General features: G+C 41.5%; 1 protein-coding gene across 1 annotated transcript in view; it reads left to right on the top strand.

The window, feature by feature from the left end:
- Positions 1–2,020: 2,020 nt before the first annotated feature.
- KLHL4 (kelch like family member 4) overlaps positions 2,021–27,646 on the top strand; it is a 38,347-nt gene continuing 12,721 nt past the window's right edge. The window contains exons 1-4 of the mRNA XM_087972142.1: positions 2,021–2,576; positions 20,331–20,510; positions 22,407–22,543; positions 24,220–24,416. Of these exons, the coding sequence (XP_087828268.1) occupies positions 2,152–2,576; positions 20,331–20,510; positions 22,407–22,543; positions 24,220–24,416 (939 nt within the window). The 5' untranslated portion in view covers positions 2,021–2,151. The remainder of the gene's footprint in view (positions 2,577–20,330; positions 20,511–22,406; positions 22,544–24,219; positions 24,417–27,646) is intronic.

Below are 27,646 nucleotides of genomic sequence, written 5' to 3'. Positions count from 1 at the left end.
GCATAGGCTAGACTAGACTAGACTAGACTAGACTAGACTAGACTAGACTAGAATAGAATAGAATAGAATAGAATAGAATAGAATAGAATAGAATAGAATAGAATAGAATAGAACAGAATTATTTATTGGCCAAGTGTCATTGGACACACAAGGAATTTGTCTTGGTGCAAATGCTTTCAGTGTACATAAAAGAAAAGAACAAGAAAGTCCAGTTGCCTCCTGAAAAAGCACCTTTGGGACTCTTCTTGGAGGGTTTTTGACTGGCCAATCCAGTCTAGAACCCTGAGATTTCTTTGTGGTTCCTGATCCAAACACTAAGGCAACCTACATCATACTGAATAATGCAAGTAACCCAAATGATGTGGTTACCTAGCTTGAAGAGGAATCCTTCAAACAAGCTAAATACATGGAAGCTCACCCTGCAAACCTCGAGGATGCTGAATGTCTGTGGATATTCTAGATTATCCAGGTGATGGTTGTCCCAAAGATGCTCCCCCCCCACAAAAAAAAATATATCAACTGGACTTCCTTGGTGTTTTCCACCAAGAAAGTTCAGTTGCTTTTGGGAAAAGCACTTTTTGGACTCCAGAAGATTGCCAAGCTGAAACTTCATGGCCCTGCATGGCCTAAAATGAGGAAGGCTGGGAGTTGTAGTTTATTAACATCTTGAGAGCCACATGTTTTTATCCCTGCCATAGATGAGAAGTATGTGTGTTTATTTAAGAGAAGGGATGAGAAGGATGTTTATATAGACATGCAGCCAGGAAACTGCATCATGCTTTCAAGTGATATGGTCCTTCGGATGTGGTGGAGAGGAAGGGGTCTTCAAGATCTCCCCCTCCCTCACTTTGTATGGTAAATGTAAAAATCTACACCTAGAAACTCAATGATGGTGGGATTGGAGAGAGAGAGAGAAAGAGGGAGAGGGAGGGAGAGAGGGAGAAGGAGGGAGTGACAGAGAGAGAGAGAGGGGGGGAGAGAGAGAGAGAGGGAGGGAGGGAGAGAGAGAGAGAGAGGGAGAGAGAGAGAGAGAGAGAGAGAGAGAGAGAAAAATTGATTTTATGCAAAAGCATGGCATGGATTTTAAATGCTGTCTCTTTCATTTAAGGTAACATTATATGATGTATTCCCACTTATTTTATAATTTACCGAGAGGTTCCTAGATTGCAGAATAGGCTTAAAGGGAAGTTGAACCTCTAGAGAGCCTCTTGTTAGTAAATCTAAAAAAATTATTTAAGTTCCACAAAACCATTCTTCCATTAAAACCCATCTTGACTCGAAAATTTCAAGAGGCCTTTTTTTTTTTTCCCCTCACAAGCCAAAATTAGAATTGGAGAGTGGAGGAGATGCACACAAGGTTGCAGCCAGGCAGAGAGCTGGAGAAATAGATGGAGTTTAGCAGCAGGTAAAGCTTAACCAAGGTTTGAACTCTGATGCAAAAAAGAAAGAAAGAAAGAAAGAAAGAAAGAAAGAAAGAAAGAAAGAAAGAAAGAAAGAAAGAAGAGGTTGCTTTCTAATTTCAAATGTTTATGGAGGAAGAAGTGTGTTTGTGTTTGTGTGTGTGTGTGTGTGTGTGTGTGTGTGTGTGTGTGTAGCTGCATGTCCAGGTGGTATAAATACAAATTGCTTTGTTTTTCCTGGTGTTTTTTTCCAACAAGCCACTGAAGTTGCAGAGAACGATCCCTTAGGATGATAGCAGGGGAGGTTATATATTTGAGAGCACCGTGTGACAGGGCTGTGTGCGCGTGAGACCGAGAGAGACAGGGACAGAATCTAGCAGCAGATGCCGGCTTTGGAGCTTGAGCTGAATGGCTTGTTTTAAGATCTGACCTCATCTTCTCCCACAGTAGAATGGATTCATCCCACCTCTATAGCGAGTGAGATTCTTCAGAGTGGCAGAACTGTGGAAGAGCTGTGAAGAAAAGGACGCAAAAGGCAGAGAAGCAAGAAGTCCAAATCTTAGACAGACATGCTTTTCTCCCTGAGGGGATGGAGACCAGAGGTTGTGGGACTCAGGAGATAAACAGGATCCTATTTCCTTTTTTAAAATAACACACTTTTGTGTGTGTGTGTGTGTGTGTCCTTGATTTCTGGACTGCCTTTCCTTTCCTTTCCTTTTTTTTTTTCCTCTTTAACCTTCAGCTGGCCAAAATGTCAGTCTCCGGAAAAAAGGAATTTGATGTGAAACAGATTTTGAGGCTTCGCTGGAGATGGTTTAGCCATCCGTCTCAGAATGCCACCAGCTCCGGAGTCTGGTTGCAACAGGAAGGATATGAGCACCGAGGGACCTCAGTTCAAAACAGGCTGAAGAACCACTCCTGGGACAGGAGCCGGCTGAAAAAGAACAGCAGCCCTCTTCATCCCAACCTCTTGGCGCCAGCACCAAGCCTGATCCCTCTAGCCCAGCAGCCGTCTTCTACCTGCCCCCAGGAGAACCTTCCTGCACCTCTTCAGGTACCCGAGGAGACACCAAAAGCAACGGGAAGCCCAGATCTGGGCAAGAAAGGAGAAGGTCACGAAAGCAGCCAGGAGTCACAGATGATTACAGAAGAGGACACCAATGAGTCGGTCAAAAGGTAGGGCCCTTTTGGATTGCACAATTGGAACGCCTGCAGTTCCATCTCGTGGTCTCTAAGAATAGCCAGCGTGGTGGGAATCCATCCCAACGTTTTAAGGCAGGGGTTCTTCAACTTGACAGCTTTAAGACTGGTGGACTTCAACTCCCAGAATTCTTCTTCCAGTCATGTTAGCTCAGGAATTCTGGGAGTTGAAGTCCACAAGTCTTAAAGCTGCCAAGTTTGAAGACCCTTGCTCTATTCTTTCTATTATCTATCTATCTATCTATCTATCTATCTATCTATCTATCTATCTATCTATCTATCTATCTATCTATCTATCTATCTATCCATTCTATCTCTTCTACCCCTCTTTATCTCTTCTATCTATCATCTCTCTCTCTCTCTCTCTCTTTCTCGCTCTCTAGTCCAGTAGTCTTCAAATTTGGCAACATTAAGACTTGTGGACTTCAACTCCCAGAATTCCTTCACTCATGTTAGCTCAAGGATTCTGGGAGTTTGAAGTCCACAAGTCTTAAAGCTGCCAAGTTTGAAGACCCTTGCTTCTATTCTATTCTATTCTATTCTATTCTATTCTATTCTATTCTATTCTATTCTATTCTATTCTATTCTATTCTATTCTATCTCTATCTCTATCTCTATCTCTATCTCTATCTCTATCTCTATCTCTATCTCTATCTCTATCTCTATCTATCTATTCTATCTCTTTCTATCTCTTTCTATCCATTCTACCTCTTTATTCTATCTATCCTCTCTCTCTCTCTCTCTCTCTCTCTCTCTCTCTCTCTCTCTCTCTCTCTCTCTCTCTCTCTCTCTCTCTCTCTCTCCTACCTCTCTTTATCTATTCTAGTGATCTTCAAACTTGTGGTCTTTAAGACCTGTGGACTTCAACTCCCAGAATTGCTGGCTTGGGAATTCTGGGAGTTGAAGTCCACAAGTCTTAAAGTGGTCAAGGTTAGATTGGAGACCTACAATTGGACTCCATAACCACAATGAAGGGAGGGCTTGAAGACAGGAGGAGGAAAGAGGGAAAGAGGATGAATTCATGGCTGGGTCGCATACCCAGTCTGAAATCCAAGTATTGCTCTAGAAAAGATGGACTTTTGACCCAGTTCCTTGCTCTTTAAATGAAACTAAACTGAGTTGCAATGCTCGCTTCCTCTGTAGCAACATAAACAAGGCATTAAAAAAAAGGGGGGGGGGGTTGTGCTATGCAAAATTGGATTGTATTTTGTGCCTCAGAGAGAAAAAAAATATTCCTGCTTCATCTGTTTCTATCCTCCTCTTCTTCTCTTAGCCTTTTCAATGGCTCTGCAGAGCATTTGATCTTTGGTAAATGAACCAGCTGCAAATTGTCCTTTGTAGAGCTTTGAATGAATGAATGAAACCTATTGGGACACTTGGCTGTATAGAAGCCAACGTATTTACACCTACACCAACACACACACTCCCCACACACATACACACTATATTTGTAGAGATGTATGTACACTTCCTGCTTTTGATCTTGCTGCAGCTGTTCATTGCCTCATTCATAAAATATAATTAACCTTGAACTAGGCTGGGATTACAGCTTTACAGAGATTTGCGTTCAAACTGTGTCCATCTCCAGGGCAGTGCAATGTGAGATGAAGCTAAGGTTGCACACTTAAAATTTGGGCCGAGCTTCTTGAAATCAAGTTAAATGTCTTAAGGATTCAGTAGGACTTGAAATGTATGACTGGGCAAACTTAATGGGGCAACAACTTTGCTGTTAATGAACAATAGATCCTGTTCAGGATTCTAGTATGCATGCAGCTATATTTGTTCTTCTTTCTTATCTATCTACCAAATCCCATACTAAATTTGAGGGATGAAAAATCTGTCTTTATGGGTGTGATAAATGTGCAACTCCACTTTAAAAAAAAATGGACTGTATTTTTACAGCACCATTCTAAACTATTAGCAAATCAGGGTCATTATTTCTGCCCATCTTTTGATATTTGGCTGGCAAACAGATGCTAGGATGGGATAAACCTTGAAATCAAAGATGGATGGCTTAGGATAATTTTGTCCTCACACAACCAAACCTTGCAGTCTGTTGTGAGCCTGGTCAGATAAAAGGAAGTACTTCTTCCAGTTCTTTGGGTGAGCTGATGGAACTCCCTGCCCCAAGGTGGCTGCTCACTTAGATGGCTTTAAAAACAGTCAAATTAATGATCATCTGGTTCGTTGACAGTTCAATGTGTTGTCTAAATCTAGAAAAATGTGTTAGCTTGGGAAGGAGAATGCCTGATGTGAAGGCAGCCAATGTGTTAAACATCAGCAAAATCTTTAATTTAAAGGCAAAATTGAGGACATCTTAGACAGGGAGTTCCATGGTATATCTGTGAGTTGAAATCTGCAAGATGGTGGGGTTGGTGCATAATTCAAACCAAAACGCTTTTGCATATGCATGTATTAAAAAAAGCCAGAGCTTGATACATATTGTTCCTACCATCCTGCAGGTTTTAATACCTTCTGTGGGCACCATTTTGCTTTGAATGATCATGAAAAATGGCCATAGAGTACATAACTGGCTATTGTGCATGCAGGATGTTGGCCTCTAGAGATGAGGCGTAGGAGTTAGAGTAAGCATCAGGGCAACCTGAGAGCTCCAAGGGGGAAGGGGGAATGGAGCTGGCTGAGAGAGAGAGAGAGAGAGAGAGAGAGAGAGAGAGAGAGAGAGAGAGAGAGAGAGAGAGGGAGAGAGAGGGAGGGGGAGCCTGGGCCATCCGTCAGCCCTCAGATGGAGAGTCAACAGTCCCCAGGTCTGGCTGGGGATGGAAGAGGAGGACCAGCTGGGTCCAATGCCTGATGTGCAGATGCACAGAAGGCAGAGGAGAGGAGAGCAGTGGAAATCTATGGGCCGGTCCTTGGGACGGAAGAGCCACCACTGCTAGCGAAGCCCCACCCTAGCTCTAGGGATAAAAGGCAGGGGGCAGAGATGAGTAGGCGTGGCAGACAACTGTTCATCTCCCTGCTGGATGGACTTGTTAGCCTGCAGTGGAATCTTTGAGTTCACTTCAGAGGGTTTGTTGTGTTTGGGGAGCTGGGTCAGAACTGTTCATTCTAGACGCTATTTTTAATGCCATTCTAGATGGCTTGTGGCAAGGAATTCCATCGGTTTGCTGAAGAAGAGTGCAATAAGCCTTTGCTCAAAAGCCTTACGAAGCTTCATGCAAGCAAAATGTTCTGCTGGGTTTAGAAGATCAGCTCAGCATGATGTCATCCACTTATCCAGGACATCCCATCAAAGTTTTCTTTTGGTCTGAGTCACTTTTCAGGAATTCCCTTTCACTATTGGTTTTGCTGAAACGGAAGCATTTCCAGGAGACATGGAAGAATCTGGGAACTGATCTGACTTTTGAAGAAGAACTTATTCAGTGAGATCTAAGGGGCATCTAACTCAACATCATCTTCTCACAATGGCCCATCAGGAACTTGTGGGATGTTGAGCAGTGAAACCATTGAGGGAAGAGCCAGGTCATAGGTCAACCTTCCCACTGTTTGTTCAGCACTTTCTTCTCAGTTCAAAAGGACAATTAGAATATGAACTCCACTAATCGATTCATCTACCAAGGAAGTGTGATTTTTTCACCCCACCTAATCCTTCAGAAGGCTAGGAGCATAGAGTTGGGTTGATAAAGATGTGAATGAACTTGAGAAGTTCTTTTTTAAATTTTTATATTGATTTTTCTATCAAATACATTTCTCACTGCTTAATTTGTATTTAATATTACATATCTTAACAGCAGCGAGGATTATATTCGCACAATACTGGAAAAATGAAGATACAAATGAAGATATGCGAGATGAAGAGATAGTCAGGAAGAGACTAGATTGTGCAGAAATGGACAGAATCACATTGAAAATGAAACAGAAAGAAGATGTAGAATATTATCCAACATAGAATTTATTTTAACAGTGGTTGGAAAAAAGGGGTGGAGATTAAAAATGTAAATTTGTATTGTTAAGCAAATGAAATACTCAGACAACATGATGTTTATTAAAAACTTGAGAAGTTCTAACATCAAATGGACCCAAAGATGTCCATAACCAGAAATGTTCAGGCTCTGATCAGATATGTGGATTGTTGATTCCTGCAGAGAAACCCATTCCAATTTCAGGTCACACCTGTACTTTCTATACAGGTGACATTGAATCAGACCCACAAAGTAATAGAAGCGTAAGCTTATTTCAGGCTCCCGTAATGAGTTCTAATCAGCATCCAAATAAGGTCAGGGTTGACTGTGCAGAAAATCATTAAAATCCTGAGCCTGCAGACTGGCCGTACAACACTGAGAAGGTTAGATGCACACATACTTACTTTCAGAAAATGAGGTCCAAAGACCCGTGACAGTTTTAGCTCCTGTTTTCTCCACCCGGGATGATTAAATCAATTGTTTATTTTGCTTTTATCTATAACAAAAGGGAGACAGGTGTGGAGAATGTTTATTGAAGTTAGCACCACTGATATGCTTTTTAAATAAAAAAAGAGATCTAGTTTTCCTTCTCCATTTGGAATAGCAATTTACCTGGAAAACAATCTTGGCTTATTGTCAAAAAAATACTTACAATCGGATCTTTATTTTTCATCAGAGGTACGGGGGGGAAATCTGGGAAATGAGGTAGAAAAAAAGAGATAATTGGGGTTTTTCTTGTGTGGAGGAGTCAGCGAAGTTTATCAGAAAGAGAGCCATGAAATATCCATTGCTGTCTGGAAACAATATCTTGCCCTTCAGAAGGGTACCCTGCATGCCATTAAAATATTCCTCTCTCTATATAAAACAACATATATGATGCTCATGAGTGGCATTAACAGGACTCACCTGTGTAATTCAGTACTGATTTAAAAACACTGATATAGTGGAACAGCTGACCTCCCACAGTTGTGGGCACTGCATTGCTGGAAGATTTCATGAAAAGATTGGATGTACATTTGTCCAGGATGGTATAAGTTCTCCTTCTCAAGCAGCAGGTTAGACTAGAAGACCTTCAAAGTCCCTTCCAGCCCTGTGAGTCTATGTTTCTACAGTATAGCTAGACAATGTGAATCCAGTAACTTCCTGCTGTCAGGGCTCCAACAAATCCACCCCCATTCAAATCATAAGTCTCTAGCAGAGTAAAAAAAAATGTTTTATTAGGAATGGCCATGTTGTCGTTAGCTGGGTGCAGCCAACACTAAAATACATCATTCATTTCCCCCTTGACCCTGGTCTTCCCCCCACCCCCTGGATGTATATTCTCCAATGGGACACATCCATAGCCAAGAGTCATCAATCATGCTCTCCAGTAATAATCTTGCATGCCAACAGCTTTGGGCTGCCAAAGTGATTATCTGAGGCATTTAAGGAATGCACTGCTTTCTCCCCCTCCCTTTCTGCTGGCAACTAAAAAGACCAAAGGAGCATTTTATTTTTTAGTTGACACCTGCTCTCTATAGTTAATAATAGCAATAGCACTTAAATACTGCTTTACAGTGCTGTACAGCCCTCTCTAAACATTTACAGAGTCAGCCTATTGCCCCCAACAATCTGGGTCCCCATTTTACCCACCTCAGAAGGATGGAAGGCTGAGTCAACCTTGAGCCTGGTGAGATTCGAACTGCCAAATTGCAGTCAGCCGGCAGTCAGCAGAAGTAGCCTACAGTACTGCGCTCTGACCACTGCCCCACTACAACTCATAATAAGCTAGGCCTGTGGTGCAAAAATTTGAAGGAGCAGAAGGAGGAGGGAGAAAGGACAAAAAGACTTAACAGAGAGCAGTAGATGTATCGGAAGGACACAAGCTTGGATTGCAAACAGATGGGTTAATAAAGTGGTTAAAAGTCTCTAATATGTTGAAAGAGAGAAAGAGCTGACAAGGAACTCTTGCCACAAAAAAAGAAGGGGGTCAAGCTATTCTCCAAAGCACCTGAGGGCAGGACAAGAAACAATGGATGGAAACTAATCAAGGAGAGAACCAACCTAGACCTTAGGAGAAACTTCCTAACAGTGAGAACAATTAATCAGTGTAATGGCTTGCCTCCAGAAATTATGGGTGCTCCAACACTGGAGGTTTTTAAGAAGAGATTGGACAACCATTTGTCGGGAATGGTATAGGGTCTCCTGCTTGAGCAGGGGTTGGACTAGAAGACCTCCAAGGTCCCTTCCAACTCTGTTATTCTATTAGCTACAAGGACATGCATACTTGGAGAGCACGGGTTGCCTGTGATCTTCCTTTAGATGTAGGATCATCTGTCAAACTCCTCCAAGCAAGAACAGAACATGGCCTAGCCAGGATCTTTCCTACTCCATGGGGAAGATTTTGGGGCAAACAGAGTCCCCTTCCAATGCATTCAACAGTTTGCTGTCTACCACAGTTTCTTTCGTGAACTCATTCCATACCTATGTGTGCCTGTAGTTGATCTGCAGATTAGAAAGAATGTGTAGGGGAAAAAATGTTACGATGGGCAGTTTCCCCTGAAGGACCTTGCAGTGGAAATTTCAGAAGCCTTAGGCATGATTGGGGCAAATACTTTGAGTACTTGTTTCTGGTCTACCAACTATTTCAAGCTAGGCAACTTTTTCTAAGAACCTTTCTGCTACATACATGCATCCTTCCACCCATACCTTATTCTGCTTTCGTTCCGTGATTAGGATCTTGCTTTGGATCTGGTTTGTAGAATTAATACTCAATTTCCATTGGACTTTCCATGTTACAATCAATGCATAGGGTTCTATCTATCTATCTATCTATCTATCTATCTATCTATCTATCTATCTATCTATCTATCTATCTATCTATCTATCTATCTATCTATCCATCCACCTACCTACCTACTATTATCTAGCTCTATATCTGCCTATCTGCTTATCTATCTATCCATCCACCCACTCACCTACCTACCTATCTACCTACTGTTATCTATCTCTATATCTGCCTATCTATCTATCTATCTATCTATCTATCTATCTATCTATCAATCATCTATCTATCTATCTATCTATCTATTATGCCATCCATCTCCCTCACAATGTTACTCTTGGTGGCTTACAAGTTTTAGGACAAGTAAAAATAGTTAAAATATCAAAGTATTAAAAACTCTGCAGAGTAGAACTTTGTTAAAACATGTCCTAAAATATATTATTGTTAAAAAAAAAATAACCCCGTGGTCTTTTCCTTTCTTTTACACAGTAAGAATAATTTCAGAAACAATTTAAAGTACATTTGGACTCTTTCAGGCATTTTCTGTTCTTTCCTTTTCTAAATGTGGTCATTCACATCCTCCTAAAATCAGAGACGTGTTCACTGACAATGTAATTTCTGATTTTCCATCACATCTGTTTTTTTCTTCTGTTTCTGTTTTTTTTTCCTGTCCACTCCGTTTCAATAACTAGCATCTTCTTGCTTAGATATTTTAGATTCGCTGTTTCCATGGCCATCCATGCTGTTCATATTCTGTGAAGTTGGTTTCCTAGCCAACCTCACACACTCTTTCTATTCAAAAAGTGGGTAGGATCTGGCAATATTCTTCCCTTGCAGTTCTTATTGCTGGAATCATAAATGCTTGTTCAAATAACAGAGATAGAAGTTAACAGATAAAAGCCAATATATGATCTTTAATTTACTGTAGGGATTATATTATTTAAACAGAGCAGAACAGCTGCTGGACAAAGTAATTTTTAAGGTTATATTCTCAACCATACAGGTCAAGCAAAAGCACTATATTTTTCTGGACAGATATTTAAGAGTCAAACTGAATATTTATTTACTTATGTATATCCTGCCTTAATTATTTTTACAAATTACTCAAGGTGATAGACGTACCCAAACAACTACCTCTTCCTATTTTTCCCACAACAACAACCATGTGAGATGAGTCAGGCTGAGGGACTAACCCAATGTCACTCAACTGGCTCTGGTGTCTAAGATGGGACTAGAACTCACCATCACCGTGATTGGCCCAAATTCACCTGGTGATTGGTCCAAATTAATTTGGCTATGGTGGGACTAAAACTCAGTCTCCTGTAATTGGCCCAAAGTCACCTAGCTGGCTTTCATGCCTAAAGTGGGATTAGAACTCCCAGCCTCTTGGTGATTGGCCCAAAGTCAGCTTTCGTGGCCTAAGGCAGGACTAGAACTCACAGTCCCCATCTTCCTGGCCTGGTGCTTTAACCACTAGGCCAAATCGACTCTCCATTCATCCTCTAGGTTTAAATTAGAAGTACTGTTTTGAAGGTAATATTACCCTCTCTTGGTATGGAGATCAAGAATGGATACTTTCAAAATGGCTTAGGGTGTTGTCTGAAGTAATTTGTAGAACTCCTAGAATAACAAAATTGGAAGGGACCTTGGAGGTCATCTAGTCCAACCCAAGCAGGAGACCCTATATACATTTCAGAAAAAAGAGTTGTCCATTCTCTTCTTCAAAACCTTCAGTGATACAGCACCCACAACTTCCAGAGGTAAGCCATTCCATTGATGAATTGTTTTCAGGATCAGGAAATTCTTCCTTAGTTCTACATTGCTTCTCTCCCTGATTAGTTTCCATCCATTGTTTCATGTCTTGCCTTATTTGTGCTTTGGAAAAATCTTTGTGGTGGCCTCTCAAATACTGGAACACTGCTCTCATGTCTACCCTAGTCCTTCTTTTCTCTAGATTAAAGGTAAAGGTAAAAAGGTTCCCCTCGCACATACGTGCCAGTCATTTCCAGCTCTAGGGGGCGGTGCTCATCTCCGTTTCAAAGCCGAAGAGCCAGCACTGTCCGAAGACGTCTCCATGGTCATGTGGCTGGCATGATGAAATGCCAAAGGTGCATGGAACGCTGTTCCCTTCCCACCAAAGCGGTCTCTATTTTTCTACTTGCATTTTTACAAGCTTTTGAACTGCCAGGTTGGCAAAAGCTGGGACAAGTAATGGGAGCTCACTCCATTATGTGGCGCTAGGGATTCGAACCGCTGAACTGCCGACCTTTCTGATCGACAAACTCATTGTCTTAGCCCCTGAGCCACCACCATTTCTCTAGATTAGACCATACCCAATTCCTGCAACCATTCTTTGTATGTTTTAGTCTCCAGTTCCCTGATCATCTTTCTTGCTCTTTCCAGAGTGTCGATATCTTTCTTTCTCATCTGCTTAGTCTGGTGTATCTCCTTCTGTTTGTGTTAAACAAGGAAGGGCCAATGTGGAAACAATATGTGTTTATTTTAACCGTTTCCCTCTGTTTAGGATGGAAAAAGAAACATAATAGAAAGGCCTTTTTCCCCCCTTGCCATTTATAGCCAGCAAACCCTTTCAACTTTGTGAACATTTGGTTAACGCTTGAGAAAAACAACTTTTTGGAAACATTCTGCAGACCCTAAATGAAAATGCAAACCAGTGCATGCAGGAAGAGTAAGGGTATCGAAGTCTGGTGTTTGGACCAGACTGGATTTCAGTCAACAAACAACTGTACACTCATTTTTAGAAAGACATAAAACAGTTTATAGAAATGCAGTCTAAAAGCACTTAAGGACTAATGGATAATTAAAGGTTATTTGATGGTTGAACCATGCACTTCTAAACTATTTATAGGAGACTGGAACAAGCTATGGGTACACACGTCCTGAGGTTTAGGAGGTTGTCCTTACTTTGTGTTGTTAGCTGAGTAACAGACTATCAGAGTTGGAAGGGACCTTGGAGGTCTTCTAGTCTAACCCCCTGCTCAAGCAGGAAACCCAAAACCATTCTGGACAAATGGCTGTCCAGTCTCTTCTTTAAAACCTCCAATGTTGGAGCACCCACAGCTTCTGGAGACAAGCTGTTCCATTGATTGATTATTCTAACCAGCAGGAAATTTCTCCTTAGTTCTAGGTTGCTTCTCTCCTTGATGAGTTTCCACCCATTGCTTCTTGTCCTGCCCTCAGGTGCTTTGGAGAATAACTTGACCCCCCCACTTCTTTGTGGTAACTAGGGGTTGGATACAATTTTTTTAACAACCGGTTCTGTGGGCATGGTTTAGTTGGTGGGCATGGCTTGATGGTCATGTGACTGGGTGGACGTGGCTTGATGGTCATGTGACTGGCTGGGTGTGGCCAACTCAACATCACTCACATTGAGGCACGCATCTCCTTGCCTGGCCTCTCATGACTGTGGGGATGCTGCAACAGTCGTAAGTGTGAAAAATGGTAATAAGTCACTTTTTTTCAGTGCTATTGTAACTTTGAATGGTCACTCCACACAAGCAAAGTACCAGCAAAGAAGGGGAAAAAACTCCAGAGAAGTTCCTGAGACAGGAAGTCTAGTCCTGCCAAGAATGTAATAAGGGTTAACGGAGAGGCAGTTTCTGTAAGCGACACCAGAATGTTTCCTTCCTGCCTTCCTTACAGGATTAGGCCAATAATTTCTTCTAACAACCGGTTCTATGAACTGCTTAGAATGTTAGCAACCGGTTCTAGTGAATAGGTGCGAACTGGTAGAATCCCACCCCTGGTGGTAACCCCTGACCAGTGATGGGATTCAAAAATTTTTACTACCGGTTCTCTGGGCGTGGCTTGGTGGGCATGGCCATGTGACTGAGTGGGTGTAGCTTTTTTTTTTTTTTTTTTGCTTTTTTGCCACCCCCACCCATTTTTGGGAGCTTCCTAGCCTCAGAGGAGCCTCTAGGGGGGGCGTTTTTGCTCCCCAAAGGCTCCTCTGGGGCTCTGGGAGGCAAAAAATGGGGGGGGGGCTGAGCTCCTCCCTCCATTTTTTTGCCTTCCTGGGCCTCAGCAAGGGGAATCCCGGCACAGCTGATTTTTTAGGAGGGAAAAAAAAAGAAATATCTTAGGCGAATGTCAGGTGGGCGGGTAAATGAGCATCGGGCGGGAGGGCAACCGGATCGGGGGGGTGGCCAGCCAGAACTTACTACCGGTTCGGCCACCCATGCCAAATTCTTGCTACCAGTTCGCCTGATCCGGTGCAAACCGGCTGAATACCACCACTGCCCCTGAGATATTGGGACACTGCTATTGTGTCACCCCAGTCCTTCTTTTCATTAAACTAGACATACTCAGTTCCTGCAACCATTCTTCATATGTTTTTAGCCTCCAGTCCCTTAATCGTCTTGGTTGCTCTTCTCTGCACTCTTTCTAGAGTCTCAACATATTTCCATGTCTATACTCCAATATTAAGATCTGGTTCTGAGCAATATTGAATTTTAGAAATGTATTGTTCCTATTTTTAAATGTAGACTCTATAATTCATTTTTCCCTCTCTGTCACCTTCCCAATCAGTTCTGGTGCAAATAAGAATAAATTAACTGTTTAAACAGCCTTGAATTTCAACAACAAGAAAAAAAAATCAGGCTTCATATGAACTACCCTGAAGTTTCATAGGAAATTGAGCTGTCACTTGGTTTAATAAATAGTAGACTGTTATCTTTCTTGGCACCTTAAAGTAAACTCAGAAAGTCAAGCAGTTCAAGGTTATAAATCTGTAGCAGTTGTAAATTTGTCAAAGAAATTTCATTTTTCAATTCCGGTTTTTCAAGCTTGATTCAAATAATGTCAAGTCTAATGGAATTGCACGCATGATTTGAAGGAAAAGAGAAGTTGTAATGCAGTCCAAACAAGATATCCAGATTTCCAAATTGAATGTTGTAGTTTAAAGCAAGATCCAGACTGGGGGTACGAGAAAGTTATTCTATGGTTCTACAGAGAATTAGGCTCTGCTTGAGTATAATTAAAGCTGATCAACTCTACTGAATTTCAGAGCCAGGCTACTTAAGGCATTAATCAAGTCCTGAATTAATCAACCCATGACAAGCATTTTTCCATGTAAACATAGGATCCATAAATGAAGGTAGCTATGTTTCTATGGGTGGGATGGAAGAATTCAGAGCTGAATTCTCCAGGGACAGGCTCAAAAACAGGAGGACATCATTCTGTCCTTCTGGTTCAAAGACTTGCTCCTTCTATGTCTACTCTACTAAATGTCTCACCAGGCTCTTCTGTCCTTCTTCTGGTTCAAAGACTTGCTCCTTCTGTGTCTACTCTGCTAAATGTCTCACCAGGCTCTTCTGTCCTTCTTCTGGTTCAAAGACTTGCTCCTTCTGTGTCTACTCTGCTAAATGTCTCACCATGGTCTTCTTCTGTCCTTCTGGTTCAAAGACTTGGTCCTTCTGTGTCTACTCTGCTAAATGTCTCACCATGGTCTTCTTCTGTCCTTCTGGTTCAAAGACTTGGTCCTTCTGTGTCTACTCTGCTAAATGTCTCACCATGGTCTTCTTCTGTCCTTCTGGTTCAAAGACTTGGTCCTTCTGTGTTTACTCTGCTAAATGTCTCACCATGGTCTTCTTCTGTCCTTCTGGTTCAAAGACTTGGTCCTTCTGTGTTTACTCTGCTAAATGTCTCACCATGGTCTTCTTCTGTCCTTCTGGTTCAAATACTTGGTCCTTCTGTGTCTACTCTGCTAAATGTCTCACCATGGTCTTCTTCTGTCCTTCTTCTGATTCAAAGACTTGGTCCTTCTGTGTCTACTCTGCTAAATGTCTCACCGTTTTCTTCCTTCTCAGAGGAGGCTTCCAGGAGAGTTCTTCAGACATTTTATATACATTTACATTTTATTTTTTTCCTCTCTCCATTAATCTTCCCAGCCTCTCATACATTTTTCCTCTTCACTGAAGAATTGGCTTGTCTAAGAGTTTGTGGTTGCTATTTACCAGAAGCCCGGTTTCTAACTATGAAATGTCATTCAACCGACTTAGTGAGTTTATTGGCAATTTATTTAATAAAAAAGAGCTAAAATAATTGAGGCTGGAACACAATTTGTTATTCATTTAAAACATCTCTATCCTCTGGCTCAAAGAATCCAGGAGAGCAACCTTTCGATAAAACTCATGAAATAATAATCATAGCATAAATATTAAAATAGTGGTATAAAAATAAGGAAAAGGTAAAAAATATATCTGGATTCACATATACTATTCTTTTGTTCTGACTCTTGACATTTAGCCATTATTAAGGTTATACAAGATTTGGGAAGAGGAAGGGAAGGGAAGGGAAGAAAGGGAGAAAGGAAAGGAAAGGATAGAAAAGGGAAAGGAAAGGAAAGGAAAAAGGAAAGGAAAGGATATAAAAGGGAAAGGAAAGGAAAGGAAAGGAAAGGAAAAAGGAAAGGATAGAATCAGGAATGGAGAGGAAAGAGGATGTGTTGATAATGCAATAAAATGGAAAGTTGAAAAAAAATAGTACTGGAGGATAATTGTGTTTTGATTCTCTACATATCTGCGTCACTTATCTATACATTTTTAGCAACAAACATTGCATCCAAACTCAAATTTCCTAACAGAAATGAGACCAGCCTTCAGATCAGCACAGAATGTCCAGTCTTTTCATTTCATCTCAAGCCTGCAGCCGCCTTCTGTTTTTTTCTTATCCCAAATAAAATCACACTTCAAGTGTAGATTTAGGCATCTCTCCTTCTGTTCACCAGTGTTCAAAGCTGCCAATGCCTATTAATTTCTGTCAGTATCTTTTATAATCAAGATCTGAAGAGAGAATGCAAGCTGATGAATTGCTAAAATACACGAGTGAAAGAAAAGGATTATTCTGAGATTTTTTTCCCATATGGTGAGATATTCCTTTGCATTAAGTTTTCAGAGCAGCCTGACAAATTCTGTAGTCCAACTTCTGTAGGACTAAAACTTTACAACATATAAACAGAGGGTGAATTGGTGACGTTCTACTATTAGCTTATTATTAGATTAGCTCTTGCAGCATGTTCAGATCTTAATCTGAAGACTCAATCAATCAACAAAGACTTAATCAATCAATCAATCAATGAAGACTCAATCAATCTTAAGATTTGGCAGGGATGGGTCCTATCCTTGTTACAAACTTGATGATGATTCTCTGAACTTAATGTGTACATCTAACCAAGATTTGGTTTACACTACAGAGAAGTATTTTCTTCTTGCCTTTATGTTGCTCTCTCTCTCTCTCTCTCTCTCTCTCTCTCTCTCTCTCTCTCTCTCTCTCTCTCTCTCCTCCCTCCCTCCTCCCTCCCTCTCTCTCTCTCTCTCTCTCTCTCTCTCTCTCTCTCTCTCTCTCTCCCTCCCTCCCTCCCTCCCTCCCTCCCTCTCTCTCTCTCTCTCTCTCAATTCCCTGCTACATTTGGCATTCTTCTCTTCTCTCACTTCCATAATGTCATCTTTTGACAGCAAATCCAGTCTTCAGCATAATCAAAAGAACAGCCTGAAAGGTATTATCAGGACAGCAAGTTGCTTCTCCAATGAGGCTGTTTCTACGGAAACCACCGTTTCTAATTATGGTGGGCCTTTCTGACAGCTCATGCAAAATGACACATTACTTTGGAGGTGTGCATCAAGCTGCACATGTTCTTGACGTCTTCTCTGGTTAGTGCTCAATTACCAGTGCCCACAACAATTTTTTTCTGAGGCTCTTGATATGATGAAGATGATATTTGCGTGATGAGACTTTAGCTATACATCAGAGGTGGTATTCAGCAGGTTCTGACCAGTTCTGGAGAACCAGTAGTGGAAATTTTGAGTAGTTCGGAGAACTGGCAAATACCACCTCTGACTGAAGATTTTACAGTATCCTTCCCCTGCCATGCCCACCAAGCCACACCCACAGAACCAATAGTAAAACAAAATTGAATCCCACCACTGCTATACACGCTAAGTACATGAATGCAAGTAGCACTCCATGTATGTACAACCAGAAGTCTGTAGCGAAGGGTTCAAGTGGGAATATGTGCTAAATGTGTTAGTAAATTCCAAATTCTACTAAAAAATACAGTAAATCTGTCAACTTGTCTTCAGATCCCAGAGAGTTCATTGCAGCTTGCTTAGAATTAAATGGGTGAAAGATTATATTCTGAAATCAAACTTAAGCGGGCATGATTTTTCTTAGAAAATCCATCTCGCTGTGTATAAAAAAAGGATCTTTCTTAGTTGAAAAGCAGACTTAGAATCCAAGCAAATATAGAAATGCATTTTCCTATGCAAACCAGTCTCCCGGTCTTCATCTTTGCCATTTATTTGGCAAGTCATTTTCTTGTAATCATTCTTACCTAAATCAGATATTAAAATGTATAAGCAATTACAAAAATAAAGAAGATTAATTGCAAAAGCAATTATAATAGAGCAGCTGGGTGAACAATTACTGAATCTTGCATAATTAGATCAGTAGCTCACAGCAATTGCAAATAAATCAGATTTTTTTTTTCAGGCCCCAGCCCTTCTCTTCTGGATTGGTGCAATGGGTCCCAAGTTGCAATCATTCTTCTGCATTTTGCAGCCTTCTGACTTGGGCAACTAATCAAACCATAATTGGTTATTTACCTGACAAGCCAAGCAGATTATTCGAGCTGCACAGCACTAGGACAATTTAATTCATCATCATGTATGTGGAGGCATGTCTCCTGAGATATTTGGTTGCATAATGAGATGTTCTTTATCAGGTCACAATTATCCAATCCTTTCAAACACTTCATCAGAATTAAGATATATCTTAAAGAATATAATGGGGATCTGTAGTATATGTCAGTTGATTCTTTCAGGAGATTCCCCTGGACTCTCCAAGAGGCCTTGTTAAAATTCTGCAAGCTTTTGTCTACACATGCCCAAATCCAGCGGTGGTATTCAATTTTTTTTATTACCAGTTCTGTGGGCATGGCTTGGTAGGCACGGCTTGGTGGGTGTGGCTGATTCTTTCACCGGTTCCATGTCTCTGGCTTTGATAGGAATATAAATAATAGAAGAACAGGCTTTTGTTAAGAATGCTTGTTGTTTGAACTCCCAAGAAGGTGCTGTGTTGAGAAATAATTGGGTTGTGGGTGAGAAAGATGAAACTTGAGAAGATGTTGAGAAGATGATGCAGGAAGGGATATATCAAGAATGGGCATGACCTAACAGAGGGACAGCCTCTGTCGTTTCCATTTCTTCTCTTTGAGGCCCATGGAAGTGATGGCCCCAAAGTCCAAGAACTTCAATCTTCTTTATTTGAGGGAAAGAAAACTGTGTATATAGGCGAGGACAATGAATGTTACTACAATATGTACTTTGTGTCCATCAATAGTAAAGACAAAGCTATTCCAGGCATGGAAATAAGAGCAGGAAACTGCAAAATGTGCCGAAGCAAATGCTATGCACGAGACATGATTTCCAGATAAAATTCCTGATCATGCCATAATAAATATTCAACTTGGAGTACGGTGAAATCTACAACTTCAAGATGGAGCTGTATCTTGATTCTGTCTTCATTTTAAAAACAATTATAGGTAAAATGTAAAGGTTCCCCTCGCACATATGTGCTAGTTGTTTTCGGCTCTAGGGGGCAGTACTCATCTCTGTTACAAAGCAGAAGAGCCAGTGTTGTCCGAAGACGTCTCCGTGGTGATGTGGTCGGCATGACTAAATGTCAAAGGCACATGGAACACTGTTACCTTCCCACCGAAGTGGCCCCTATTTTTCTACTTGCATTTTGTACGTGCTTTCGAACTGCTAGGTTGGCAGAAGCTGGGACAAGTAACGGGAGCTCACTCCATGATGTGGTGCTAGGGATTTGAACCGCCAAACTGCCGACCTTTCTGACCGACAAGCTCAGCATCTTAGCCACTGAGCCACCACGCCCCCATTAAAAACAATTACACCAGCAAGATTATAATGGCTACTTTCAGAATACTTTGGTCCAATTCTGCACCCATTCACATTTTCTGCAACCCAAAATGCACTGCCAGTTAATTTGCAACATTCTTTGCAAATGAAATAAGGGTGACATGATAGCAGTGTTCCAATATTTGAGGGACTGCCATAAAGAAGAGGGGGGGAGGGGTCAACCTATTCTCCAAAACACCTGGAGACAGGACAAGAAGCAACGGATGGAAACTCATCAAGGAGGGAAGCAACCTAGAACTAAGGAGAAATTTCCTGAAATTAAGAACAATTAGTCAGTGGAAAAGCTGGCCTCCAGAAGTTGTGAATGCTCCAACACTGGAAGCTTCTAAGAAGAGATTGGACAACCATTTGTCTGAAGTGGTGTAGGGTTTCCTGCCTAAGCAGGGGGTTGGACTAGAAGACCTCCAAGGTCCCTTCCAACTCTATTATTCTGTCTTAGGTCTGAGTGTTGGCAGCTTCATCTGAAAAGTAGGTGGACATTAGGTGATACAGAGCGAGATTCCTTTAATGCTCATTTAGAGACCTGAGCTGTAGGTAACTCATTCTGATTGAATAGAGAGAGAGAGTTGGAGTCCCAGCTGACTGGAGCAAATGCCTTCGGTTTTCTGTAGATGATGGTCTTTTGCACTATACCTGGATTATGTTTTCCACCTGTTGTTAACCCCAATCCATCATGGCTAACTCATAAATAGGCTTAATGGAAATGCAGGTTATGAAACCCAAAGTTGATTCAATATTTCTGGCCGGAGCCATTTCAGACTTTGAAAAAAAAAATGGCCGCCTGTGTACAAAACCTTAGAAATAGCAGCCTGGAACCTCACTGGGCTCCTTGTGGGTCCCTGGCTTGCTGAATTGTTTTCCTGGCTATTATTATTTATCTTCTGTAAATAGTTTTGCAGGGGTCCCTGTTACCTCTTAAATGTCAGTGGGAAGAAAGAAGCTGTCCCTTGGTACCTATCCTAGTGTATGATTCCAAATAAAAAATTAATTCTAGGGGAACGTCATTAATCTACCTCCTGGGTCTCTGAATGTGGTAATTTCCATAAGCAGCAATTACCTTGTTTAAAGCAGTTCATTTTCTCGCTAACAGGCTATCGGTGAGCAGCTCCTCCTCCTCTTCTATGGGAGTGAGCAGTAATGGAGCTGATAATTATTTCCACTCTGCAAACCATGCTGAGCAAACCTTCCGTAAGATGGAGAACTACCTGCAGCAGAAGCAGCTGTGCGATGTCCTTCTCCTTGCTGGAGACCACAAGATCCCTGCTCACAGGTACCACCTTTTTTGTCCCCGTTCTTTTCATATATCTCAGAGGAACCCTCGATCAGCCCGGATAATATGGAATTAAGATTGCCGTGCAAGTTTTGGAAATGGATGAGAGGCACTGCAAATCTCACAAGGTCTGATTAGGGTCACATTCTGCCAAGCGTAAGCAACTAGATCCACACGTGAAAGGTTCAAGTTCTTCAAACACTTTATTGTGTTCTACCTATTGTACATGAATCTACTCAGACAGCTCGCCTTCCCTCTCTCATCTCTCTCTCTCTCTCTCTCTCTCTCTCTCTCTCTCACACACACACACACACACACACACACCCCACACCTCTCTCTCTCAAACACACACAGCTCTCTCTAACCTATCTATCTCTATCATTTATTTATCGTCTATGTATTCATCTATATCTATCCATTTATATCTTTCTATCCATCTCTCTCTCGCTCCATCCATCCATCCATTATCTATCTATCTATCTATCTATCTATCTATCTATCTATCTATCTATCTATCTATCTATCATTTATCTATCATCTATGTACATCTATCCATTTATATCTTTCTATCCATCTTTATCTCTCTCTTTAACTATCCATTATCTGTCTGTCTATCTATCTATCTATCTATCTATCTATCTATCTATCTATCTATCTATCTATCTATCTATCTATCATTTATCTATCATCTATGTACATCTATCCATTTATATCTTTCTATCCATCTTTATCTCTCTCTTTAACTATCCATTGCCTGTCTGTCTGTCTGTCTGTCTATCTATCTATCTATCTATCTATCTATCTATCTATCTATCTATCTATCTATCTATCTATCTATCTATCTATCTATCTATCCATCCATCCATCCATCCATCCATCCATCCATCCATCCATCCATTATATCTATCTATCTATCTATTTATCTATCATCTAATCTATCTGAAATTTATATAGCCACCCATCTCGTCAAAGGTATGCCTAGGTGGTGAACAAGAATATATGATATTTTGTGCAGTGAGATCAAAGAACATTGGAATTAATCTTATTATAGTGTTCTAAAATAAGAACCGTAAGGACTGGAGACATAACTTTAAAAGCCATTAGAAGCACAAAGAAAACCTATTTTGTCACCGTATCATTGGCTTGCCTGCCTCCTGCCTTTTATAGAGAAATCGCAACTAATCCAGCTGACTCTTTTGAAATCCCCATGCTATAAAACCTGTCTGTGTAACTAGCTTCCCAAAGGGTAATAAATGACCCAAATGTCATTTACAAAATGAAAGTTAGACCCACAAGCCATAAAGTAAGTGTGCAAAGGCAATAATGGTTTGCTTTGGTGATGATGTCCATCAACTTCCAAATAGGGAGAGTTTAAATATTTAGAATATCTAACTAGGTATCTTGTTTGCAAAGGGATTCCTCTTTGTCTGGAAAGCAAAACATTTCTCCAGAAAAAAATAAAAAAAAATATTGAATACCGATTCACTGTTTTCTCTAGACTTCAGGGAAATTGAATACTGATGGTGGGTCAGGTAAGCATCACTCCACCGACACATCATTTGAATGTTAAACGTTTTAAAGCAAAACAAACTCTCAAAGGATGAAAACAATTGCTTCTGGCAGTATTAAGAACAGATAGAAATATCAATAGCAATTCGACTTATGTATCACTTCACAGTGCTTTTACAGCCCTCTCTAAGTGGTTTATAGAACCAGCATATTGCCCCCAACAATCTGGGCCCTCAATTTACTGACCTTGGAAAGATAGAAGACTGAGTCAACTTTGAGTCGGTCAGGATCGAACCGTTGACAGCTGGCAGAGTTGGTCTGCAATACTGCATTCTAACCACTGCGCCACTGTGGCTCTTACTATTTCTTTTTGTCTTTGGGGATCAGGCTGGTTCTGAGTGCCGTGTCTGATTATTTTGCGGCGATGTTCACCAATGATGTCCGCGAAGCAAAACAAGAGGAAGTCAAAATGGAAGGCGTAGACCCTGATGCCCTGAAGGACCTTGTGCTCTATGCCTACACAGGTAAGTTCTCAACTAGCTTCCATATGTAGTCATTCCCAAGTGGGTCCTTGCTTAGAAGGGTTATGGAGCCAAACATTTCTCTGAATTCCCCCTCCAGTCACCTCCTCACTTTCTCACTTGATCTATTGGCAGAAGAACTATTTTTCCAGGATCCAATCTGGGTTGGTCACCAAGATCAGAAGTTTAGTCTTCTGAACTTTCAGATTAATGCTGGAGCTCATCCTCAGGGAATGGGATGACCCAGGGTGTGGCACAAAGGCAACGCAGTCAAATAAGCAATAAGAGTCCCTTTATTATCTCCAACTTTGCACCCAACGTCCAGGTTACCTTCGGCTGGAGAAAAACTCTCCCAGGAACAGCCTTTCACTGTAGAAAATTCAGTCCAAAACAAGGTACACACAAACTGTAAATTAAAATTCAAACAAACCAGACTGAAGTAATTAGTGTGACAGGGCAGGAGAAGGAATTTCAGACTTGAAAGCATGGCAAAATTCACACGGTTGGAAAGACGCCAGGAGCACAGATAAGCCACAACAATACAAGATAAAGTCACATTTGCTCCCAACAGCTTGCTGCACACAGTTTGCCTTTTTTTTATACACTGTGTTCAAAGCTGCAGCTAATGAAGGGAATCAGGGCCCTTTCCTCCCCCATAAGCCATGCAACCCACATTGCTCTCTTTTCTGTTCCTCCCCGCGTGCCCTAAGATGAAGAGGGGGTGGGCCTGGGTCTTCCTCTGAATTCCCTCTGCCTTGCTCTACCTTTCCCCTGCTCTGGCCAGCCGGACTTTGCCCTTCCCCAGTTTCTTCCACAGCCACTGGAGCCACACTCTCACTCCCTGTCAGCTGTTCATCTTCCTCCTCAGATTCAGACTCCGACAGGGCCATGACAGAGAATCTCTTTCTAGTAGACTGCATACCTCTAGCAGACACAGAATGGGCTCCAGCACAAATTCAAAAGCTTGGAAGATTAAACTTCTGGTCCCAATGACCGACACAGATTGGGCCCTGCAACATTATCTTGGGGCATTATTCTTCTAGTTATAAAATCAATAATTTGATGGGATTTTTTTGGGTGGAAAGCAGAGTTCTTATAAATTAAGGGAGTTTCTATGTTCTACCTTCATTGTGCAATCATTTCCCCTAGCAACCTTCTTGAGTAGGCATGTTTCAATGAAGATCTTCACTATACTTCAGCTAGTTGGGTTCACAAACCATTTTCATATGAAGCTCAAAAACACAACCCAAGACATCCCAAAGCTGACATAGCTTAGCTTTGGCACATCAGCCAGGACGAGTCATTCAGTAAATATTTGACACATCAAATAAAGTTGTTAGCTTAATACTGGAGGTCACGACAGAGTAAATGGATTGCTGAAAAATGCATTAATGATTTTGTCAAGATTGCACAATCCAACCTTAGCTGGCTGGGCAAATATTGTTGATCTGATTGAGAACACCATGCAAACTTAGCCATTGATTTCCAGACTAAACTAAACCTTCAGTGTAAGTTATCCCCATATCTCCTGACCTTCCACACTTCTCAAGACCAGAAGGCATTTTAAAAAAAAGATGTTATTCATATTCTCTCTCTCTCTCTCTCTCCCCCTCCCCTCCCTCTCTCTCCCTCCCTCCCTCCCTCCCCCGCCCTCTCTTTCTTTTAATTGAACCACACAGGCATGCTGGAGCTAAAAGAAGACACCATTGAGAGCTTGTTGGCTGCGGCTTGTCTTCTCCAACTTTCACCAGTCATTGAGGTCTGCTGCAATTTTCTCATGAAGCAACTTCATCCTTCAAACTGCTTGGGAATCCGGTCCTTTGGAGATGCTCAAGGATGCTCGAAACTCTTGCAAGTGGCCCATGTCTACACTATGGTAGGATCAGTACTGGGATTCAAAATTTATCACCACAAGTTCTGTGGGTGTGGCTTGGTGGTCATGTGACTGGGTGGGCATGGCCAACTTGACGTCAGTCATGGCCAGGTGGCACCTTGCTGTGAGTGATGTCGATTTTATTTATTTTATTTATTTTTATTTTATTTATTTTGTCAAGCGATTATAAGATAACAGGTATAAGTATAACCTAGTTATGAATACATGAAATGGATACATATAAGAAAAATAAAGGAAACAATAGGACAGGGACGGTAGGCATGTTGGTACGCTTATGCACGCCACCTACAGACCTCTTAGGAAAGGGGTGAGGTCAATAGTAGACAGTCTAAGGTTAAAATTTTTGGGGTTTGGGGAAGAAACCACAGAGTCAGGTAGAGTATTCCAGATGTTGACCACTCTGTTGCCGAAGTCGTATTTCCTGCAATCAAGTTTGGTGTGAGTTTGTATCTATTGTGTGCTCTTGTATTGGTATGGTTGAAGCTGAGGTATTCATTGACAGGTAGCACATTGCAATATATAATTTTATATACTATACTTAGATCGGACCGAAGGCGGCATAGTTCTAGGTTTTCTAGGTCTAGAATTTCAAGTCTGGTGGCATAAGGTATTCTGAAACGAGTAGAGGAGTGGAGAACTCTTCTTGTGAAATATTTCTGGACTTTCTCAACTGTGTTAATATCAGATACGTAATACGGGTTCCAGACTGATGAGCTGTATTCAAGTATTGGTCTAGCAAATATTTTGTATGCTCTAGCTAATAGTGTGATATTACAAGAGAAAAAGCTACGTAGGATTAGATTTGGCCACACCCACTCAGTCACATGACCGATGCTGCAGAGACAGGGTGATTGCCTACGTATATACCTTCCCCCACTTGCTCTGCCCTTGGGCTGACAAAATACGGAGAAGGAGGAGAAGAAGACTTGGCCAAACTTTTCTGTCTCCTACCCACTGCTTTGCATGCGCACAAATGGGACAAATAGCGACCATCAGCTGTTTCTTACCTTCCCCAGGGCATGGCGAATGTTCAATTTGCGTGCACACAGATAACAGCAACACCGACCACCAGCTGTTTCTTAGCTCAGCTGAGGCGTGGCAATCCGTTCTGCTGCGTGAATCAGCTGCGCTGAAAAACAACACAATATAGGAGAGGTGAGAGGTAAGATCGGGGGCAGGTGGACGGGGCCAGTCCCCTACCTGGGCGCAAGAACCAATCTGAACCGGCTGAATACCATCCCCGGTAAGGATGGGAACTCAGTCCCCAACATCCGCTGCTTGACAAGACACTGTAGTGAGGGCTGCGTTGGAAGAGGAATAAGAAGATAAGAGAAGATAAGAATAAGGGAATAGCAGAATTGGAAGGAACCTTGGAGGTCTTCTAATCCAATCCCCTATTCAGACAAGAAACCCTATATCATTTCAGACAATCAGTCTCTTCTTAAAATCTCCCAGTGTTGGAAGATTTCTGGAGGCAAGTTGTTCCACTCATTAATTGTTCTTAGAATAGAATAGAGCTGGAAGGGACCTTTGGGGATCTACTAGTCCAGCCTCCTGCTCAATCAGGAGAATCTGTTCCCATTCAGATAGTTTTTTCTTGAGGGACACGGTGGCTCAGTGGCTAAGACGCTGAGCTTGTCGATCAGAAAGGTCGGCAGTTCGGTGGTTCGAATCCCTAACATCGCATAACGGAGTGAGCTCCCCTTACTTGTCCCAGCTTCTGACAACCTAGCAGTTCGAAAGCAGGTAAAAATGCAAATGAAAATTAGGGACCCCTTTGGTGGGAAGGTAACAGCGTTCCATGTGCCTTCGCTATTTAGTCCTGCTGGCCACATGACCACGGAGACGTCTTTGGACAGTGCTGGCTCTTCTTTGGCTTTGGAATGGAGATGAATACCGCCCCCTAGAGCCAGAAACGACTAGCATGTATGTGCGAGAGGAACCTTTACTACCTTTACCTAGTCTCTTCTTAATACCTCCAGTGATGGAGCGCCCATGATTCTCATCGTCAGGAAATCTCTCCTTAGTTCTAAGTTGCTTCTCTCCTTGATTAGTTTCCACCCATTGCTTCTTGTCTTGCGTTCAGTTGCTTTGGATAATAGCTTGACTCCCTCTTCTTTGGGGCAGCCCCTGAGATATTGGAACGCTGCTATCAATGTCATCCCTAGTCGTACTTTTCTTTAAACTAGAGATTAAACTAAACTTCTTTGTGGATGCCCCACAGATATTAGAAAAGAGGGGCTGGGCCAGGAGCAAACAGGTTCAGATGGTATCCAAGCTCAGAGACTCCAGCAAGAGGTTTCCATTCCTCTTTAAAACTTTTACTACTGATCTGGTCTCTTAACTGTTTCCTGCTGGTTTCACTAGATAAAATCACTTCCCATAAACAACCAGGGCTATTTTTGAAGTTTGCAACAATTCTTCCCTGGCTCCTTTTTTTTTCTTTTTTTGGAAAACATCACGAGAGGGCAGGAAGGTATGAGGCCATCACCTCTTTTGTCACTCCCACCAAAGGCCCTTTTCTTGCATTTTTTTTAAAAAAGAAAATGCGTACTCAGCAAGTCGGGGCACTTAAGAAAACAGTGCAGGATTAAAATGCTGCTAGCAAGCCACTGCCTTAATATGCAGATAACTCTTACATCTTGTTAAGCCTGGATTCCCCAACGGGTGTTAAGGAAAACAAACTAAACAGAACGTGCAGCGAAGTCAGATAGGAAGACAGGTAAATGTGTGAGATAAGTTTTCTAGTTAACACGCAGTAAAAATACAGATACGCTTGTGCTATCAAAAATATATTTTATTCCATTTAAGAATTATAGCATAGTCAAAATAAACGGTCCATTAGTCATATATCAATTTCAGTCAAGTCTTGTCGGGGATACTCTATTTGCTAAGTCTGTGTTGAATAGCCAATGTCAGTTCACTTACAATAAATCAGTCCAATCTTTATCTTCTCTCCGTTGAGAAAAATCAACACTCCTTTTTCTTTCCCCGTTCCAGCAAGAACGCAGTCATCAATCCATCCAGTAATTAGGGATCAGTAAGCCAGAGAGAGCGAGCTGCAATTGCCTCGCTTCTTATATAGTGCTTTTACAACCACACCCTTAATTACATTCTTGCAGTTAAAGTTACACACATTTTAACTAACAAACCATGATACCATATTTATTATTTTTACCCAAACCAGTTAGGGTAAACAATGTTATCCCTAA

Source organism: Notechis scutatus, chromosome 10 (assembly GCF_049901735.1).
Source record: "Notechis scutatus isolate UNSWTSFEM ecotype Mainland chromosome 10, rNotScu1.2, whole genome shotgun sequence".
Lineage (NCBI taxonomy): Eukaryota > Metazoa > Chordata > Lepidosauria > Squamata > Elapidae > Notechis > Notechis scutatus.
Note: the sequence above shows the minus strand (reverse complement) of the source record. Positions and strands in the feature narration are given on the sequence as shown.